Source organism: Saccopteryx leptura, chromosome 4, assembly GCF_036850995.1.
Source record: "Saccopteryx leptura isolate mSacLep1 chromosome 4, mSacLep1_pri_phased_curated, whole genome shotgun sequence".
In the NCBI taxonomy this organism is placed as follows: Eukaryota; Metazoa; Chordata; class Mammalia; order Chiroptera; family Emballonuridae; genus Saccopteryx; species Saccopteryx leptura.
The window spans coordinates 115,237,032-115,253,726 of record NC_089506.1 but is presented as its reverse complement, the minus strand read 5'-3'; the positions used below and the strand labels follow the sequence as shown (position 1 = coordinate 115,253,726).

The window sequence follows — 16,695 nt, the reverse complement described above, 5'->3', positions numbered from 1 at the left end:
GGGTAGGGTGGGAGACGAGATGTTAGAAGGAAGGATGGGGGCAGGACATGGAGGGCCACAGGAAAGGAATGCTGAGTCCTTGGAGAGAGAAAGACAATCCGTGCCAACACGCCACATGGGGAGGTGACAGTCAGTGACGGGGTGCCCGCGGAGGCAGTGCGGGACATCGGACACAGCACAGCAATCCAGGGGTGAGGCCCCCAGGACGTGCCCTCAGAAGTAGGGGCCGTGTGGTGCCAAGGATGGGTAGCAGGCCGACCTCAGGAAGGGGCGATTGGCTTTGTTGAGCATGGAGAGGAAATGGGATTGCAGGGCGCCTGGAGCCTGGTAACCAGGGAGAGGGTGGCGTGCTGCCACACCACACACAGCCCTCGCTCGGCCTCCTGCACGGGCGCCATGCACACTGCCTGCAGAGGGTGTCTCGCTGCCGGCCTCCTGCAGGGGGCGCCGTGCACACTGCCTGCAGAGGGTGTCCCGCTGCCGGCCTCCTGCAGGGGGCGCCGTGCACACTGCCTGCAGAGGGTGTCCCGCTGCCGGCCTCCTGCAGGGGGCGCCGTGCACACTGCCTGCAGAGGGTGTCCCGCTGCCGGCCTCCTGCAGGGGGCGCCGTGCACACTGCCTGCAGAGGGTGTCCCGCTGCCGGCCTCCTGCACGGGCGCCGTGCACACGCCTGCAGAGGGTGTCCCGCTGCCGGCCTCCTGCAGGGGGCGCCGTGCACACTGCCTGCAGAGGGTGTCCCGCTGCCGGCCTCCTGCAGGGGGCGCCGTGCACACTGCCTGCAGAGGGTGTCCTGCTGCCGGCCTCCTGCAGGGGGCACCGTGCACACTGCCTGCGGAGAGTGTCCCGCTGCCGGAGCAGCACGGAAACAACTGCAAACCCCAGAGCGGCCTTCCTGCCAGAGGAACAGAAAGTCCAGAGAGCCGGTGTTCACTCTGAAAAATGTGTGCATATCAACAGTTTGGGAATAGCTGAGGCCAATTAGAGGTTGTACAAGGGCAGCAGAGGGCCAGGCCGTACAGAGAGATCTGAAAACTGCCAGCCTATAAGCACTATGTTCATGCTCTTGCTGTTTAAATAGAAAAAGTAATTTGCAGCCATCCTCAGTACCAGACGGACACAGCTGGTGGCTGTGCTAGGCTGTGTGGTGTGTGCCATGAAAGTGATGCCAACACTGTTGGTTGATCAGACCCAAGCTTCCTGACCCAGCTCAAATCAATGGAACTAAAATTGGAGCCAAAAATCATTCTGTTTCACCAAATAACAATAAATTAGCAGGGAACGAGGGAAACAAAAGGTTCAGGTGAATAACGGTCTTAGAAAACTTCCTTTGAAACTTCTCCACCTTTTTCCCTCTCTTTCTCTCACTTATGTGATGACAGTTTCTGGCTCTTTTCTCTGTTGCTTACAAAGAAGTACACTATTGGAAAAGAAAGCACTACACCCACCCAAGAGAGCCAACTCTAGGGGATGAAGTGTGTGTGTGTGTGTGTGTGTGTGCTTGAATTTCACAAGGCAGAAGGGTGTGGTCATGGTATGACCTGTTTCCCGTCTGGGGAGTGTAGGGCCAGGGGTCGCAGCAGTCGCAGCCACGCACATGCAGGTTCCCGTGAGATTCGGGCAGATGGTAGAGATACAGTGGAGCCAAAAACTGGTGGGCCATTCCTTTATTCAAGTCGTGTACCAGTGGACAAGCAAACAGGAAAAACACTTCCCTACTTCCCTCTTCATTCAGAGCTCCCAAAGCTCTGACACATTCTCTGGCTACACAGCCAGGAGAATCTTCTCCAGTTTCTCCTAGAGTCAAAGGCCCACCACTCTCAGCGGAGCTCACAAAGCCCCTCAGCTCTGGCTCCCCATCTGCACACCTTCCCTCCCTCTGCAAATATGGCTTCTTTCTGCCTCCTCTCCTTCCACTCCTTCTTTTCAAAACTTTCTGGCGAAAACCTCTCTCCCAGCAAACATTAGTAAAGCAATGGCCCTTCCCAAGCGGGAAGGTAATTTGCAATTTCACAGACCACATACACCTGGTGCTGCCCAGCCCCCAATGCAAACTATAAACGAGCAAACAAAAATCATATTTTACAAACTTATTTGAACAGGGAGTTTAGGATTCTGAATTTAAATTTCTGCTGGGGGTTATTATGAAGCAGGGGCCACACGCCACCGGGACACCCAGGTGTCACCAGGCCTCTACCCTCCAGACCCAGCTCCGCCCCTCCTGTGGCCCGGGCCTGTGGACGCAGCTGCGAGTGAGTCCAAGGGCAGTCCGAGCTCTGGAGCCAGTGGCTTCTGCAGTAGAGAGACATCACTGTGAGGTGTCTGGGCCTTTGAGAGGAATGCGGCAGGGACGTCCCTGGGGACCGGAAGGCCCTGCGTTTGTTCTTCCTTCCCCCGGGGCATGGTGGTCCTCTCCGGCTGCTCCTCTGGGCCTCTGGTTAACACGCCGCTGGGCCTGCTGCTCTGTTCACAGGGAGGAGACCTCTTCGATGCCATTACTTCCACGAACAAATACACGGAGCGAGACGCCAGTGGGATGCTGTACAACCTGGCCAGTGCCATCAAGTATCTGCACAGCCTCAACATCGTCCACCGCGACATCAAGCCCGAGAACCTGCTGGTAAGAGAACGACCGAGTCGGGGCAGCCAGAGTTCCAGACGCTCCCGAGGGAATACCAGCATCTTTCTTTTCTCCTTTTCTTTCTTTAACAAAAAGAAAGGCTAGTGTTCAGCTGGCCTTCAGTAACTAGCAGGAAACTAGGATTTTATGTTAATCTATAAGGATTCCTGTGCCAGGAAGAACTCGCCTTATTAGCAAATGCGAACCAGAAAGGTGGGGCAGAGCTGAGGGAGCGCCGGGCTGGGCGGACATCGCAGCCAGGCCGGATAGTCACGGGAGCATTCACACGTGTATTTGTCTACAGCCCCTTCATGTTAGAAATTTTTACTTAAAAAATAAAAAAAGAAGCCCTTTTTGAGTTTCTCTTAGTCTCCCAAATGTACGTCCCAATGCATGGTCTAAAAGCTAGGAGAATAAATCATAGTGAGTTTTTAAAGACCAGCCCTTCCGCATAAAAGTAATCACCATGAAGACTGATTTTACAAATCAGGGCCGTCTGACTTCCTTTCCCCTTACAATGATTGGTTTGCCTTTTTGTGAAACCCCCATCTCTGCAGGCACATGGAGAGAGCCCCACACAAGCAAGCAATCACTTTTCGGAGTCTGCTGTTAAGGGGAGGAATTGGAAAGGATTGAGGAGGCAGACTGGGCGTCGGAGAGCTGTCCCTGTCGAATAGGGGAGGAACAAATTTTGCTAGCTATTCAGGCTGGAATTTTAATGAATCAGGTCAATTTCTACCTCCCACCCCCACCCCAAGATAGTATTTCTTCCTTTCCTGCATTATCCAACCCTGAGAGTCATGGGTTATGTGACACTGTTCGTTTGTCCATCTCTTCTCTTTGGGAACTGAGGGTTCTCTTTCTAAAACACTAGTTCTCCAAGGGTGGTCTAAAGACACACACACACACACACCCCCCCCCACTACATCAGAATTACTCCCAGATGCCTGTTAAAAATGCAAATTTCTAAGCCTCCTTGCAGCCCTAGCAAACCAGAACCTGGTGACTGGTGACAGGGTGCAGGCATGACTGCCGCAGATGGCCCACATGTCGCCTAGCAACAGTTTAAAAGCAGATGAGCAGCCCAACACTGGATACACAGCGAAGGCTGATAAGGTCTGCTGCAGCCAAGAACCTCTGTGTGTGCACCTCGAGCTAAGGGGCTTTGTGCTTATTTCATTGAATTCTCACAAGAACCGTAGGGGGTAAGTTCTATTACTGTCCCATTTCATAGGTAAGGAAGCTGAGGGCCTAGGAGTTTAAAGACCTACCCAAGGCTGTTAACAACTCATAGGCAGAAGAGCCAAGGTCTCAGCCTAGCTCTGCCCCACTCCAGAGCCCCAGCTTTAACTGCTGGACTACATAAAGCTAGAAATAGACAGAGTGGTTTATAGCAGGGTGTATGCCTAGGTACTGTGCCAGGGAAGAGGGACATACACCTTCACAGAGGTGACATCCAAGTAGGAAAAATAGGCATTCAAGAAATAAATACACAAGCAATTAGTTAATTGCAATTATGTGAGTTACTCTGTAGCTACTGGCTAATGAAGACAGCTGAGGTCAAATGATGGCATTCTGACTTAATTGCAGCCCCAATTCCACATGGCTGCCGTAGCCTAAACATTCCCTCCATGTAGCGGTCTCCGTAAACTGCAGAGACGCTCTTCCTCTGCATTCATCATTCCTGAATTACGTGGGATGGGCTCAGGGAAACAGACTTACAACCGGGCCTTTGTTTGAAAACTTGTCTACGCACCAAGAAAAGTCAGTGATTGAAAATAAGTTTCGATTTCCTTCCTCCCTTTTGCAAGTCAGTTTTGCTCACCTGAGCGTTATCTATTTCTGTAAATGCCATGAGTGATTGCAGTGTTCTTTTACTAAAATTACAATTTAGAGGGTACGTGTGAAGTATGATGCTCATACGAACATATTTTAAATTACTCAAAAAGAAAAAGATTCTCTTCTTTTCTCTTTTCTAAATTAAGAATGTGAAATATATGCCCTGGCCGGTTGGCTCAGCGGTAGAGCGTCGGCCTAGCGTGCGGAGGACCCGGGTTCGATTCCCGGCCAGGGCACACAGGAGAAGCGCCCATTTGCTTCTCCACCCCTCCGCCGCGCTTTCCTCTCTGTCTCTCTCTTCCCCTCCCGCAGCCAAGGCTCCATTGGAGCAAAGATGGCCCGGGCGCTGGGGATGGCTCCTCGGCCTCTGCCCCAGGCGCTAGAGTGGCTCTGGTCGCAACATGGCGACGCCCAGGATGGGCAGAGCATCGCCCCCTGGTGGGCAGAGCGCCGCCCCATGGTGGGCGTGCCGGGTGGATCCCGGTCGGGCGCATGCGGGAGTCTGTCTGACTGTCTCTCCCTGTTTCCAGCTTCAGAAAAATGAAAAAAAAAAAAAAAAAAAAAAAAGAATGTGAAATATATATGTGTACATGTACACACACACACACACACACCATTGTAGTCATTTATATAATCTAGGTTTAAAATATATGTGTATGAGAATATATATATATGAGAAACTAAAGTCATTCTGCTTCTCCAGTATGGTCATTGCTAACCACAGGAGAGTGTTAAGGGTTGGTGGGCTTGCAGTAACAAATCTATGTGATAAAATGGGTAGAGGTACAGAATAAGTTTTGAAAAATTAGGATGACATCACTCATTGCCCTCGAGACCTGTTAATTTCACATTCTGCTGACCTTTATTTAGAAAGGAGAGAACTCTCGTGGGACACACACATTCATGTACTCAGGATTAACAGTCAGATGGATAAAAGATCAAAACCAAATGCCTTACTCTTCCTCGGGCTAGTTGTATGACCTTAAACAAGTTTCTTCAATCCTTTGAGCCTTCTTCAAGGGGATTTTATGAAGATAAAGAAATAACACGTAACCATCAGTTCCCCCCCTTTTTGTTTTAATATATATTTTTCTGAAGTTGGAAACCGGGAGGCAGTCAGACAGACTCCCGCATGCGCCTGACCGGGATCCACCCGGCATGCCCACCAGGGGGTGATGCTCTGCCCATCTGGGGCGTCGCTCTGTTGTGACCAGAGCCATTCTAGTGCCTGAGGCAGAGGCCACAGAGCCATCCTCAGTGCCCGGGCCAACTTTGCTCCAATGGAGCCTTGGCTGAGGGAGGGGAAGAGAGAGACAGAGAGGAAGGAGAGGGGGAGGGGTGGAGAAGCAGATGGGCGCTTCTCCTGTGTGCCCTGGCCGGAAATCAAACCCAGGACTCCTGCACACCAGGCCGACGCTCTACCACTGAGCCAACTGGCCAGGGCAGTTCCCCTCCTTTTCATCCTCTTTTTATTTGTCATAAAAATAAATTATCCCTAAAAATAAAAACTATAACAATAAAATTATATATTGTAAGATTTAGTTTTTTAATCTTTTTTGACATTGTTTTTAAAATTTTACTATTCACCAGGTGTGGATTTGCTATATTGTGGCAAAATATAGAGCTAAAGAGTATTTTTGAAAAATGCTACAATAAATTTAATGTAAAGATTTTAAACCCATTTTTTATTACAGGAAAAATTACCAAATCAATAACAAGTCTTCACTGCACACTTTGCATTGCTGTTTTATTAAGAGACCTCAGAGAAACTTCTAAATTTTTAGACTAGCTAAGTGCTTGTTATAACTAGCAAAGTATTATTTATAAATCTTAATTCAGCTATAGCTTTCATTTTTTTGTTGTATTTACAGAATTTAAGAATTTTTTATTTTTAATTCCTGTAGAACAATATAAAAATGTTGTAGCTTGGTCTTAAGAATCCATTGTAATCATATGAATGATTTGTTCAAGTCTAAGTATTTGGCCAGGTCAAAGCATTTTAGTGAGAATCTATGATTCCATTTGCAGTGATGCTTCCAGCCACATTTTAGGTGAAAATTGGGAACTGATGTGATAGTAATATCTTTTACAATTTTATTATTGTATCAGTACTAAGTTTTTTGTTTGTTTGTGGTGGTGTTGTTTTTCTGCCAGTTAATTATGCCAAAGATTTTATGTGGTTCGTTTTACTTTGTGAGGCCTGGTGCTTGATAATCGTATGGATGAGTGACAGGTGGATGAGAGAGTGAATGAAATTAGGAAAGAGAGTGAATCAATGATACTTTTTCACAGAATAGAGGACATAACATGTCCAAGTTATTTCTTGACTCACCTTACTCGCTTTGGCCTCGCATTGGCCTCAGTCCAAACCTCACAGAGTGGGCAGGGAAAGAATGGTATTTCCCCAGCCACACTTATGTATAGGACCATGGGGTGTGTGTGTCTGTGTGAGCACATGTGCCCAGATGCAATGGTGGTTTATGACTAAAAGGAACCTTTTGCTTTTTTCAAAACAAAAAACAATAAAAAACAAACAAACAAATAAAGGTCTTACCAAGATCAACTGCCTTCAGTTTACACGAGTCACCACTAGATGGCGAGCTTGTAGTCTTGGTAGCAAGAGTCATCAGAGCAGCCTGTATTCTTTTGCCAGGGAGTTGGGGGGCGAAGGGGTCTTTTAAAAATGTTAATGCTGATACCACTTTCTTAGGAAAACTAAAGTCTTCACTGGCAAAAATACAACTTACATCACTAGTTTTTATGAGATTCCAGAAATAAACACAGTAATTTTCTTGAACTCTAAGTTTATGTTCAGAAACCATCTCTCTCTCGGTCAGAAATTTTTATTTAAAATTCCATGCCTGCTCCTCACTGCCTGTCAAAAACAGCCTGCAGGACTTGTGATCCTTATTTTTACTGGATGGACTGTATCCCTTTTTCCCTGAGTAGTGATCATAGGTTTTGCTATAGCTCTTTGTACTTTCCAGTTCAAGCCAACACTGAACTCACAAAACAGCAAATTTCCTTCTGCATGAATCCCCAAATCAACCCACTTTGTGGTAAGCTAGCCAACTACTCTTGTAGACAAGGCAGGTGCCACAAAGTGTATCTAGAGGCCATATGCAAAAACACTGAGTACATTTGTAGTGAGTACACTATACTGTGAACTTGAGCCAGCAGAGTTGATTAATGAGTTGGGAATCACCCAAGGATCGTCAGGAGCCTGTCACTAGCCCTGCCGTAGTGCATTACCAGTGAGCTGAAGTGAAGGTGTATTATATCGAACGACAGAATTGAGGTCCAAAAATGTTATAGCTCTATAAAGGTCCAAAATTAGTAAGATGGAATTCAACAAGAAATAACCATATATCCATGTGGACTAAGTAGCATAGGTGTAGTTATTTTAATGATCATGGCGGAAAAGCAGTAGGAAGCAAACTTGGCCTGACCAGGTCAAAGGCTAGTCATTGAACATAATAAGTTCAGTGTGAGTCTCAGTGTGACATGACCACTAAAGTGCCCTTAAACTCCTTTCACTAACAGAGTGTTGTCTTCAGGATTCCCTTGCCTGCTCACACCACATTACCCTGATGGTGATGACCTGAACACACCACATGAATGGCCTGAAAGTAACCCCAGAAAAGATATGGAGAATGTAGAGTATGATGTCACTCATCAAATACATGAAAGGCTGGGCCCTGACTAGGTAGCTCAGTTGGTTAGAGCGTCATCCTTAAATGCCAGGGTTGCAGGTTCCATCCCCAGCCAGGGAACATAGAAGAAGTAACCAATGAATGCATAAATAAGTGAAACAACAAATTGATGTTTCTCTCTCTCTCTTTTTCTCTTCCTCTCTAAAATCAGTAAGTTAAAAAAAAATACACGAATGACTGCCAAATGGAAGGTGGGAACATTTTTTTGTGCTATATCAGAGAGCACTGACCTCAAACCAAAGAGAAGACATTCATGGGCAAGAGATTTGAGGTTGACATAAGAAAAAACTTCTAACAAGTACACCTGTTTGAATACTGAGTGGCCTTTATTACAGGTAGCTTATAGTCATTGAAAATGTCAAAGCAGAAACTGAATGATTGTTTTTCATAGATGTTTTGGGAAAAAAACACTTCTGCTATCTAAATGTGGTTAAAAGTTGAGGGAATAAAGAATAAAAACAATATTTTCCCCAAATTCTTAATAATTATTTGTCAAGTACTGTACTCAACATACTGAGGGTCCTTTTCCAAGGCCCTGTGATTCCATCAGGGAGAGGACAGGAAGCACAATGTAGTGCTTCCTGTAGCAGCAAAGTAAAGGCATGATAGGGAGACAGGAGGACATGCATACCAGTGAGGATCATGGGACTCAGATGTACCGGCGCTTAAGTTCTGTCTCTGACACTTAGCTGTCTAAGATTAGGCAAGTTATCTCTGAGTCTTAATAGTTTCATCTGCAATAATAAAAAAAACTAAAAGGAAAACTCTCCCAGTTTCATACCTATTCAGTGCAGTTCGATGTGGGCTCACGCACAGATTTTTTAGGGCTCCTTAGGTAGCTAGCCCGTACAGCCTCTACAGACTCGTCACTGACTGATGGCCTACCAGAACGGGGTTTCTCCACCAAACTGCCGGTTTCCTTCAACTGCTTATCCCATCGAGTAATGTTATTCCTATGTGGTGGCGCTTTGTTATAAACGCGCCGATATTCACGTTGCACTTTGGCCACGAATTCGAATTTAGCGAGCCACAGAACACACTGAACAGCCATGGGCTGCTCCATGTATACACGGTGTTACGTCATCATCTGCGCATGCGCACACGCTGCCACATCATCCTACAGAGACTGGGAGGGTTTTCCTTTTATTTGGTGCAGATTTCACATTTCTATCGTCTTTTGTTGCTTTCCTGTGACCGGTCAAAAGTGCACCATGACTTTACAGACACTCTGTATATGTAATATATGTATTTGTCTATCCCAGTGTTTTTGTATGAAAAAAATGTATATAGAAACAACTTACTTTAGGGCAGTGATCAGCAAAGTAAAGGCATGATAGGGAGACAGGAGGACATGCATACCAGTGAGAATCATGGGACTCAGATGTACCGGCGCTTAAGTTCTGTCTCTGACACTTGTTAGCTGTCTAAGATTAGACAAGTTATCTCTGAGTCTTAATAGTTTCATCTGCAAAATATCAGTAAGATTACTTAGTAGGGCTCCTATGAAGATCAAATGGGATAATGAGTGAAGCTCTCCACAGGATGGCTGGCATATCCCAGATATTCAATAAATAGCAGTGGCAGTAGTTATTGGGATTGTTGTAGGGTGCATCCATACAATGGAGTGTCCAGCAGCCACAAAAAATCATGATGTAGACATTTGCTTGTTCACTTAGGAAAACTTCAGGATATATTATCCACTGGAGAAAGAAAAAAAGCAGAAATCGAGAGAGAAAGAAAGCTCTGGAAGTCCACACTTCAAAATGTTAACAATGGTGGTTTCCAGGTGTCAAGAATATGGGCGAGTTTAATTTCTTTTCTCTGTAATTCTCTGGCATTTGCCATTTCCCACAATGCTGTATTGGATATTACTTGTATGACAAAAATGTGATAAAAATGTTTTAAAATGGCAGTGACATTGACCTTCCACCCTTTAACAAAGGCCTGGGATTATACAATTGCTAACAGAATCCGGAATGTGCATGGTTTCTGTACCTCACGGCAGCTGCAGAGAACTCCTTTTTAGATAGTTGCATGACTATTTTCAGGGGAGGATGAGAATCAGGTTTCCTGCAGTTTCCATTCACTTCTCAGTCTTCCCAGATAGCTCTAGTGTAATAATCTGAAACACTTAAAACTTTTTTCCCTCTAATATTGTTACACCTCTTCTGCCTTTCTTCTTTCTGACTTCTATAAAACTTTTATTATTTTTTATTATTTCATTTAGCTTTTGGTTTCATAAAGATTTTACATGTTTAATTTTTTTTAATTCATTTTTTTTCCAGGAGGTTTAATTCTAAGGTATGTGAGCCATAAAGTACATTTTGCAGAATAATTCCCTGGATAGATAGTGTTACATTTTACTTCTTAAAGATTAAAGATTTAATTCATTTTTCTTAGAAAGAATCATAAAGGTCATATACTATGGCAGGAGAAAAATCAATGTCTTTTTAAAGGACTACCATATTTGTTAAGAAGTAAATTGAGTTTTTTCATGGCTTTGTTGATTTTATGCCACTTTTGTTCAGTTTTATTTGGTGAAATAATTTTTAGTACCTATTGATCTCCTCTGTGAAAAATAGTTTACTGGCTACTAATGATTCATTAGCCAGCGTTTCAACAGGGTTATCCTTGAATTCACAGAAACATTGAGAATTATGTTAGTTTCAACACATCTGTTATATTAGTCATCTTTTAGTTTTCTATTATGGGAATTACAGAAACCATCTGACGGTTCGGGTTATCTGTGAGCTTTCATATTATTTTATGACCACTGGCGGCATTTGATGACTTATATCAACTCTTTTATTTTTTCAAATAACTTTTCTAAATGGTGTCAGTTTCTAATCCATGGGAAATTAGACATATGCCCAAAATGGCTACTGTTCAGCAAGTTACAACTACTGCAAAACCCCAAATAAATGAAAAAAGAAACACAAGTAAAACTCTACTTTAAAAAAGAAAAATCCCGTGTGAAACACCAGTGTGCCAAAAATCATCATACCTGATCTTTCACTGTATCTAATCTTGGTAGATAGAACATGCCTTCAGCTTTTAATTGGAACCTTTTTCATAATTGTTGCCATTTAACACATTTAGTCTGTCAATTCACGGGATGTCTTTATAGCCATATAATAAACCCTGGAGAACAACTTCTCTGACTGTAGCCATCTGCAATGATCATAGAGTAGCTTACAAAATACTGACAGTCTTTATGGTAATAGGGCGCATATGGCAGCCCACAATTATGTGTAGCTGCATTCAATTAGTGTTGTACAATTACACAGTTTTATTGCTTAGTTAAAACAGTGAAAGCACTACATACTGGGTAATTTGCACTAATTCTCATCTCTTTAATAGCCCCTTGGTGTTTAAACTGTGAGAGAACATCGATAGTATTTAAAGGGCCTGGGATGAACATTAAATTATTATCTGGTGTGAACACTCTTTGATTGACAATTAATGTACTCCCACCTCACGTGTGGGTTGTGTTTTATGAAATCTTTAACATATAGAGCAAAAAAGTTCTTAGACCGGAAGCCCACTTGCAGGAGCTGCCATCTGGCCCATTCTGGCAGCCTGTTGCTGTCCTTTCCGGAAGATGGTCGGGGTGAGGGGTTGCAGGAGAACAGAGTCGGTATCGAGTCCAGAGAGTGGGAGATGCCAAGGGCTCAGCATTTCAAATGTGAATTTGTGAGAAGCTTTTTTGAACCCTAACTTTTAATTAAACACTTAGTTCCAAGTAAATGTATAGCTTCATTTGGGGAAAATACTTTCTAGAGATGTGTGTGTGTGTGTGTGTGTGTGTGTGTGTGTGTGTGTGTGTGTGTGTGTTTGAAACAGATATATTTTGCAACCTGTGGCTTTAACAGAGTTTTAATTACATTTTTAAATGGCCTCAGTCACGCCCCTGTGTAATTGGCTTGGGAAGAGCTCAGGGTGAGACGGGCATGGATGGGGAGTCCTGGTTGCAAGCTGGGCTCCTAACGCTGCTTAGGAGAGGCACCGTCCCATTGGAGGAGAGGGAACCTGGATGTAGTCTTCTGTACCCTTCTCTCAAAGTGTTGACAGAGAAAAGTCCAAAGCAACCTTGTTTCCTGGCCTGCCTCACAGTCAGTAAGTTCAACAGAATTCCAAAGGAGAGGCTTGGACGTTTATTCACCTGCAAACACATTGTTACTGAAGCATTTCTAATGTACTGGTGTCCACAAATGTTTTCAATTACATGGGCTAGGCCTTTATCTCTACACTCTTCATAACCTCTCTATGTTCATGAAAGTTCTAGTATATAGAGGCCGAAGCACAAAACAGAGACATTGTAGAAGTGATTAAAGAGGGGAAGAAAAAGAACATCAAAATAATAGATTCTAGGTATTTTATTTAAGTTGTATTGGTTTTTTGCAGAAGTATTGTTACTTTTAGCTAATCCTCATTTTTCTTAGTTTTGATTAGTTTTTCAATGCTTTTTTTCTTATTGAAACTTCAAGTTTTATTGTTTATATGGCTACATGTGAGATAGAATGCCTATGAAAATGTAGCTGTTCAAAAATAAAACCTTGCTTCATGGAAGAGAATTACATGGTCATATTCAGAACTAATATGTGACTTCTTACTGGATCTGCCAACATCTGCTCTTGTCCAACTTTTGAGTAAAGTTAGGTGATTATAGATAGTATGTTTAGAAAAAACCCACAAGATTTCTGAGTAAACAGAGTTGTGAAAACTGAAATCTGCACAATCTCTCAAAACATTCAAACATTCACCATGAATATTTGGACCTAACAGAACCTACATATGGTTCACAGAATGGTGCATTTTAGAAAGGTTATCAGTAACAAAATGGAGTTAAGGAAGTCAACAATTTGTCTCCTTCTGGGAAATAAACCTAGTGATCTATTCGCTGTTTCCACCTTAGATAGATATATCTTTTCACAAAAAACATTTTTTGTTATCTGGATGACCAGAATGTCTCACAGGCAAAAACTAATATTTAGGGATTTCTTTTGCCTGAGAACAGAATACTTGGGCTGGGGTCGATGGCGCACCTTGCGGCTCTGATACCCTTCAAGTTCGTAACTCAAGCTTGTCTGTGCTGCCCAGGGCTGCACTGCTGCTTTGTCAGGTAGGGAGGACAGCGTCCATCACTGGTCAAAGCCAAATCTGTACAGGACGTAAGGTCACACCCCAACAACCCGAGTGCAGGCGAAGCGGTATCCAGCTGTGTGAGGGCAGCCTGCACTTGACCACGGTCAGCTCAGGGACAGGACTGGGCTGCGCGTGGGAGAGTGTGGGGAAAAGTGGAAGGATATATTTTTACCCAGAAAAGACAGTCTCTCCAGAGAGGAGGGTCTGACTGAGTCTGCCAAAACAGTTAGATCCAAATGATCATTATCTCTGATACTGCAGCTTCACTGGCCAAACATCTGCACTTCACGTCGCAGTGAAGGGAGTTCATCTGCATCTCCCGAGGAAGGCAGACATGGTGCGTGCATGGTAGTGGTGCTCCTGGTGTGTGGAGGTGTGCCTTGCTGTGTGAGGGGTTCACCCTGGGGTAGCAAGGACATATGGTTCACAGGATGGTGCCAGACAGACACGGAGGCCTCAACTCACTGAAAGAATTATTCTGATGTCTATCAAATACTCCATTTCTTTGAGGCATCTCCTGTTTTTCCTAGGAATACTAGCCTTTGACTGTTGTTTTCTTTGTCTTACTGATTCCAAATGGAGGGCACTGAATCTGCATTCTGAAGGCCCTTTGATCTTTTCTTTGAAATAATAGAAATTATTTGGGATACTTTGTAGAGCCAACCCATTTGTTTTGATCCTGCCTTGGAACTAAAGCAATGTAAATGCTTGCTTATGGTCACAGGCATCTTTTCCCTTAGCTTGTTGGGTGAAAGACTGGAGGCTTTTACTGCCTTTAATAAGGAAATTTGGACAGAATGCTAACTTTGCACTTGATCAATCTTCCCAAACTGCCACAGGTGAAATGAAATGTTAATCTCTTTCAAGTACTTCTTTTAAAAAATAACGTATTTTAATATACATGTAGATATTTTCTGTTCAATTACTGAAGAATTGCATTTTAAGGCTTCTTATATTAAAATAAAAAGGTAATAATTTTCAGAAATTGGAGATACTACACTAGAGACTTTCTAGATTCCATTATATTATGCAAATCAGTTTTAATTGTAGAAACATCAGACACATAGAAGCAAAAGAAAAAGAACTCCCATCATCTGTTACCCAGAGACAGATACACTATGGTCTCTCATTTTTCTTCCTGCATTATTTTTTTTCTTTAATGGATGCTTAGTACAAACCAACCTGAAATCTGAAATCTGCTGTCCTCCCTTCCAAGAATAATTCATTCCAATAAGCGCAAATGGACATCACCATATTGCTGGGTGTGGAGAATGCCAGTATATGAATGCACTGCAATTTATTTAGTAGATTCTCATTTGCTGGCTGTTCATCACGTTTCTAAGTCTTCTGTAATCTATGATACAGAAATCTTAGATAGAATTGTTTGATGTTTTGATGGTGAATGCACTACCTTTAAACCACAACGCCCCTCGTTTCCTTAGGCAAGAGCTTCCGCGCTCTTGGTGGAAGGGACCAACCACTTTTTATTTCCACTTTAGGTGTATGAACACCAAGATGGCAGCAAGTCGCTGAAGCTGGGTGACTTTGGATTGGCCACCATTGTGGATGGCCCCCTGTACACTGTCTGTGGCACCCCAACCTATGTGGCTCCAGAAATCATCGCGGAGACCGGGTAAGTGCTGCCCATGTGTTTACTGAAATGCCACGCTGCTGGAGAGCCAGTTTGCTGCAAGAACGGAACACGGCACTTCTGTGCCCATCCAGACACAATGAGCTCTCAGATCTCTTTCGCTCTTTTTTTTTTTTTACACTTTAAAGTGGGTGCTATGTTCTCTGTTTTCCCAATCAAGTTGCCAATTACTGCAATCTTGTGTAAGATTTCCATTTGGCCTTTGTTAAAGGTGGAACAGCAGTTATTAACCCCAGAGCAAAAAAAACATTCAGACTGAGCAGAGAAACAAATAGTGATGGTAATTAACTCGCTTTTGGAGATAAAAAGAAGCAGGCACTGCTGTGTGCAGTGATTACTATCTCCTGTGGTTGTTTCACTCAGATGGCCTTCTTCTTCATACTGCTCCTGTTCTGGCCCTCTTGGCACCAGTAATTATCTTTGAGGAACAAATACCTTTAGGCATCACGAGGCCGCTGGGAATTTGCTGGTTTCTGTGAGCAGCGGGATAAGAAGAACAAAAATCTCTAGGATGAAGAGGGAAGGCGGGTGGGCTAAGACTTACTGAGGACCTACTCTATGCCAGGCCCTTGCTCCGTTCCTTAATTCGGACTTCTCCAGTAAATGATATGGTTTCCAATTGGCAGATGAATACATTCGGACTCTGATCATTGAATATCATGTAAGCTCGTGACTAGATGAGAGTAAGTCAGCATGTGAACTCAGGTCTGGGTGAGTGAAAGGCTCCTTCCATAGAGAGCCCTGTTTCTCATCGAGCCTGGTGGGCAGGGTTCTGGAGTGTTCTCTGTTAAACAGAAGGGTTTGGGGAGAGAGAGGCTGCGAGGGAATGCAGCCCTGCTTTTTCTTCCTTATCAGCAGCACAAAACCACAGCTAATAGTCTAGGCCAGGGTGTCCCCACAGTGACCAGCTGGAGATAGGCTTTCTGCTTCTGCCATAGACAGAAAGGCAGAAATACAGAACTGACTGATAAGGGGATTGCAATACGGAAGTCCATGAAGTGAGACAGGAGGCAGGGAGGACTTTTCTGTTCACCAAATTTGAGTGAGTTGGAAAACCGCTTCTATACCCTGCTTACCTGCTCACAGGGAGCTACTTTGGGCATAGCTCCCTTTTCCACTGTTGGTATTTGAGGCCTGCTGGGAGTAAATGGTGTGGGAGAGAAAGAGGACTTCGTTGGGCTCTTGACCTTGGCTGGAGCCCATCTCTGCCACTGACCATGGTCTTGAGCAAAATTATTTACCCTTCTGAACCTCGAATTCCTCTGCTATAAAATAAGCAATCATATTTACTTTGTAAAACAGAGTTGTTGAGAAAACAATAAGATAACGTATAAACAGTACTTAATAAATCGGAAAAATATCCTATATGCAATTATTATTTCTAAGATTAGGGAGTTAGATAGTCTCAAGGGTCCATCCTCATCTTAAAATTGATATGACTATAATAAACCTTGTTACTGAAAGCCTTTACTTGCTGATATGTGGGCATGAGCCTAGTCAGACATCACTTTGGTTTCTATTCATGTGCCTATTACAGTCTCTTTTCTACTGCTCTCCTTGAATTGCATTTGGCCAGCAAGTTTGAGTGTAGTGTTTGTTGGTGGGTTTTTGTTGTTGTTGTTTTTGTCCAGTTCAGTCTGCGGTTTAGAACAGGAGCGCCACCTGTTTTGCCATGCCCCATGATTTGTCCTGGCCTGACTTTGCTAGCTGTGACATCCCTTACTTTTTCA

The 16,695-nt window shown here is 43.9% G+C and overlaps 1 protein-coding gene across 5 annotated transcripts in view; it reads left to right on the top strand.

Moving 5' to 3' along the window:
- Positions 1–16,695, top strand: part of DCLK1 (doublecortin like kinase 1) — a 384,157-nt gene that overhangs the window by 327,041 nt on the left and 40,421 nt on the right. For all 5 annotated transcript variants that reach the window (XM_066381031.1, XM_066381032.1, XM_066381034.1 and 2 more), the window contains exons 11-12: positions 2,471–2,617; positions 14,814–14,947. In XM_066381031.1, the coding sequence (XP_066237128.1) occupies positions 2,471–2,617; positions 14,814–14,947 (281 nt within the window). The remainder of the gene's footprint in view (positions 1–2,470; positions 2,618–14,813; positions 14,948–16,695) is intronic.